This window comes from Limulus polyphemus, unplaced genomic scaffold (genome assembly GCF_000517525.1).
Source record: "Limulus polyphemus unplaced genomic scaffold, Limulus_polyphemus-2.1.2 Scaffold1126, whole genome shotgun sequence".
Classification (NCBI taxonomy): domain Eukaryota; kingdom Metazoa; phylum Arthropoda; class Merostomata; order Xiphosura; family Limulidae; genus Limulus; species Limulus polyphemus.
Window position 1 is genome coordinate 266,094 of NW_013666736.1, and position 5,073 is coordinate 271,166.

The window sequence follows — 5,073 nt, forward strand, 5'->3', positions numbered from 1 at the left end:
TCTCTACAGGTTAACTATAACGACTGGGAGCACATTGTCTCTACAGGTTAACTATAACGACTGGCAAGTACATCGTCTCTACAGGTTAACTGTAACGACTGGCAGCACATTGTCACTACAGGTTAACTATAACGGCTGGCAGCATACGTTAACTATAACGACTGGCAGCACATTGTCTCTACAGGTTAACTATAACGACTGGCAGCACTATTGTCTATACAGGTTAACTATAACGACTGGCAGCATCATTGTCTCATACAGGTTAACTATAACGACTGGCAGCACATCGTCTCTACAGGTTAACTATAACGACTGGCAGCATATTGTCTCTACAGGTTAACTATAACGACTGGCAGCACATTGTCTCTACAGGTTAACTATAACGACTGGCAGCACATTGTCTCTACAGGTTAACTATAACGACTGGCAGTACATCGTCTCTACAGAATCATTTTATAACTGGCAGCACATCGTCTCTACATAATAATTTTATAACTGGCAGCACATCGTTTCTACATAATAATTTTATAACTGGCAGCACATCGTCTCTACAGAATCATTTTATAACTGGCAGCACATTGTTTCTACATAATAATTTTATAACTGGCAGTACGTTGTCACTAATTCTTCACACTTTAAAAATTTAAAGTATCTGAAATATTTCGACGAATATTTGACCAAAGACAGGTTGAACATTATATATATATGTCTCATGTTTCAACATTCCCAGCTCTGTAGAATAACATGCTTTCTTGTATGGAGAGTAACTCCACCAAACAAAATAGCAGGTTTCTCTTGTTCTACGCAACCCAGCGGTGCCGTCCCTATGGAAATCATTACTAGTGTAGGTTTCTTCGTCATAGTCACTAGCCTTGTTGTATTTTTTATTTTTTTATATATATTTTAGAAAAGTTGTTAGATAAAGCTGCCACAAGATTCATGTCTCATGTTTTATTCGGTGTAATACCAGCTTCATTAAATAGAGTGTCTCTTCACAGGAATTCTAACTGCATTTCTTTGATATACTTATTAATTTATCATTCAATTACGGGTTTCTGTTCCTCACGGCTGTAACGACTGATTAGTGCAATACTCGCGAATATTTTAACATTTTACGTAACCTCCTTGGTTAAAGAAACTATACAAGACTGCAATGTATTTGCATAGACATAAGTGAAAATATCATCCAAGTACTTCAATAACTTCACTTACAAAATGTGCAAGTCGTTCGTTCCTTAACGAAAAAACATGCTTTAAGTCAAAATGGAAAAATTTAGAAAAGTTGCGTCTTTTAATTATTATTATTATTACCTTTTTTTTTTAGTTTCACCCATTTGTGCTTCTCGTCCGAAAACAATTTATGGTGTGGGGAAGGAGGGGAAGGTTGACATATTATGTGAACTCATTGCTGAGCCCTTAGAGGTCGTGTTCCGTTGGAGATTTAACACCTCGGGAGAAACTGTAGACGTCAATTCTTTCAGCAGTAATCGAACAAGCAGTGTCGCTACTTTCTCGCCCAAATCTAAATATGATTACGGAACTCTTTACTGCTGGGGAGAAAACAGTATCGGTGTTCAGCAGGAACCGTGTGTTTTTAACATTATACCATCAGGTGAGTGATAACATTCACACATCTTCATTAACCACTATTGTATGTTCTTAGAATGACTTTCATTATGTCTGAAGTATTAATAATAATAAAAAGGTATGTGTCCCATTGTATACTCATATCTACTCTGGTACAAACAATGTGTTATTGTTAATAGTTGTTGTTTATTCCTGTTTCAGACCCTGATACCAACACTATGTTAATGTTAACAATGGTAGTTTATTCTTGTCTCGCACTCTGATACCAACACTATGTTAATGTTAATAATGATAGTTTTTTTTTTCAGGTTAAAAGGTTTACAAAACTTACCAGTAAAGAATGAAAGTAACTAAAAACCATAGTATTCAAATTAGTTACATTAATCTTTCAATAATTGTATACAGTGCTGAGAAACATTAAACTTTACGATGAATAAACTAAGATCGATTTATCTATATATATATATTGCTATTCTTGACAACCATATAACAAAACCAGAACGAACTTTCATTCAGATTAATTACTGAAACACTTAGCAACTGCGAAGTCGAATTTATTTCAATAAAAGAGTACGATACGAAAATTATTTCGTCTTAATATTTGTTGTCTTGTATTATAATGCTTCAGCCAGACCGGAGCCTGTCACCAACTGTAGTGTAGAAAATCAGACGGAAAGATCCTTTACAGTTAACTGTATAGCAGGAGAAGATGGTGGACTTAATCAGCGATTCCACCTCGAAGTATACACCAAGAACAGCCACCGATTACTGGTAAATCACACAAGGTTTGATCAACCGATCTTTGAGGTAAATGATCTCCCCCCCGATAGTTCCCTAAGAATCTCGATCTATGGGTCTACTGCCAGAGGAAAGAGTCCTGCAGTTCTGATTGACACGAAAACACTTCTGTCGACGGAGAAACAACCAGGTAATATAACTACATTTGCTTAATTAAGACCAGGAGTCGAATTTCCTTTCATCAACCCCCCCCCACCCCACACACACACCCTCTTAGTGTTTTGTTGATGGTCTAAAACAACAGAGAAAGAAATTGTAGAGAAATAAAAGTTATAACGCTAAAAATGTTGACTATTTTACCTACTGTGTATGTGTATGGTTATATACGTTGTTATTCATTAATATATATTTATTTTAATACGCGCAAGACATATGAATATACCTACAACGTGTTTATTTCATACATATATTAACTAGGACTTGTTCTTTTTCACACTACTGGTATATCAAATCTGTACACGTTTTACACAAAACTATATATATATATAAACATATGCGGCTGTAATTGGGATTTTTAGAGTTTAATATGAATATACACGCTATATTTATCGTAAAAAAATCCCTTTCTGTGAACCAGATTATATATTCCATGAAATATTTTTTGTTTTGTTTTACAAAAACGATTAATCTTAATCAATTTAAGCTTATATCCGTCCTAGATAGACAAAATAGATTTGTTCATTTTCATATAATTAATATGATATTTATTTATATAAGCAGAAAGAGAAAGTTGAATAAATTATATTAAAACAATTTTGATTATCCAAGTCAAGAGACAGCTATAACCGACAACATAACGTTTTGTTAATTCATCGTTTATAGAATGGGTACGTAAAAGTACCTTCGACACAAAATATTCACACACTAAGATGTGTTCAGATCGGGGAGGGACTGTGATTCTGAGGCTAAATTTTTCTCACCCCTTTACCGCCAAAAAACAAAATTGTCTTTCTGCTCTTTGACGACGTCGGTGCTTTATAAGAGTGACAGCTAAATCCCAATATTCCATCTTAAAAAAAAAAGATTATTCCAGAACTTAGTGTTGATTAGCTGCATTCTCTTTAGCCTATCACTTCAAGCGCAGAGTAAACTTTACATTGAAAAAAAACTAGGTCGGAGATTTAGGATTTCTTAAACAAAACATTTATGGATCAACTTCTACTTGACCCGAAGCAAAAGAAGGCAACATTACTAAGCAAAACCTCCGCCAGGAAAAGCGAGACGAATCACCCGAGTCATTTGTACACAACTTGCTTTCACGAAATATTACTTCAACTGTCACAGATCTCAAGTAGCTGGAGAATGAAGCGACTATTCATGCTATTCTACAAAAAGACATATCGATCAAGTTATAGATTTCTGTTCGATTGAATCGTTGAAGTAGGCGCTGGGAAACCAGATGGATTATTAAAGCAAGCAGGAATGAGGGGTGAGCTTTGGGCACGAAACTCTTGCAACTGAAACTTTTGCAATAAAACCTACGCTACACGCCTTTTGTCAAGAGGTTATTAGATACAGCATGACCATGGTGACAGGGACTATAACGACGTAGTGAGGCTCCAAAATCGTTTTAATATAACGCACTCAACTTCTGTGTGTGTGTGTATATGTATATATAAACTATTTGTCTCTGTGTGTATATATAAAAACTATTTCTGTGTGTGTATATACATAAACTATTTCTGGAGGTTTCCAGTGTTATTAACCAAATTTTACTCCAACGTACAGGAATTGTTTTTCCACTTTTAATCAGCCCTCTCGTGGCGGTGTTACTCGGGATTATCATAGTACTTGTGATCTTGGGGATGATTGTTCTTATCATAGTGAAGCAAAGAAGAAATAGGCTACAACAAGGTAGGTTTGTTACTTATCTACGATATGTATTTAGCAGTAAAACAGAAAAAAAATCATATTTTATGATAACTTTTAAAGAAATCTCAAGTAATCCTTTAATGAGCATATCTTTGGAAATCAGTGTTCCTACAACACATGTTTGAACTTGTTTTTGGTATATTTTGTCTTAATAAAATTAATCTATCAAAATAAAATCCATTTCGCAAAGGTTTTATCCATTATGACGTAGTTCATACTAAAAAGTTTAAGACTGTTCTTACTGAATTTAAATACTACCACCCATGAATTGTTTGCATTTTTGGTAAAACATTTTGATACAGTATTTCATCAGATTATCATAACGTATTTTGTAGACCATAACATCATTTCTAGGGGGATTACAATGATCCTCAGCAAGAAATTGAGCTTACGATTAAACTGATGCAAACATGCTATTTTAAAAGGAATTTTTACGAGAATTATTTGAGCAGAGTTATTCAGTAAACAATTCATTCAATCATAAAAAAATCTTGAAATGAATATTCATGCTCATTTGAGCAGTAGTGTCTAGTTACTGAACATGACCCGCAACCATTGTTAAGCTTATTTTAAGCAAAACGAAATATAGATCACTTAGCTCTTGAAATTCCAACCAAAATCGCTTAGCTCTTTCTGCTACAAACAAAATAGTTAACACTGGTGTTTATAAGAAACACGTTTCGTATGCAAAAGAACAACTACACTTTCACGAAATTCGTTTCAGAGAGAGAACAAGTTTGTTTGTTTGTTTTTGTAATTAAGCACAAAGCTACACAATGGGCTATCTGTGCTCTCCCCACCACGGGTATCGAAACC

The 5,073-nt window shown here is 34.6% G+C and overlaps 1 protein-coding gene across 2 annotated transcripts in view; it reads left to right on the top strand.

Moving 5' to 3' along the window:
* Window positions 1–5,073, top strand: part of LOC111086472 (irregular chiasm C-roughest protein-like) — a 92,756-nt gene that overhangs the window by 66,105 nt on the left and 21,578 nt on the right. For both annotated transcript variants that reach the window (XM_022389449.1, XM_022389450.1), the window contains exons 8-10: window positions 1,325–1,612; window positions 2,216–2,515; window positions 4,114–4,239. In XM_022389449.1, coding sequence (XP_022245157.1) covers window positions 1,325–1,612; window positions 2,216–2,515; window positions 4,114–4,239 — 714 coding nt within the window. The remainder of the gene's footprint in view (window positions 1–1,324; window positions 1,613–2,215; window positions 2,516–4,113; window positions 4,240–5,073) is intronic.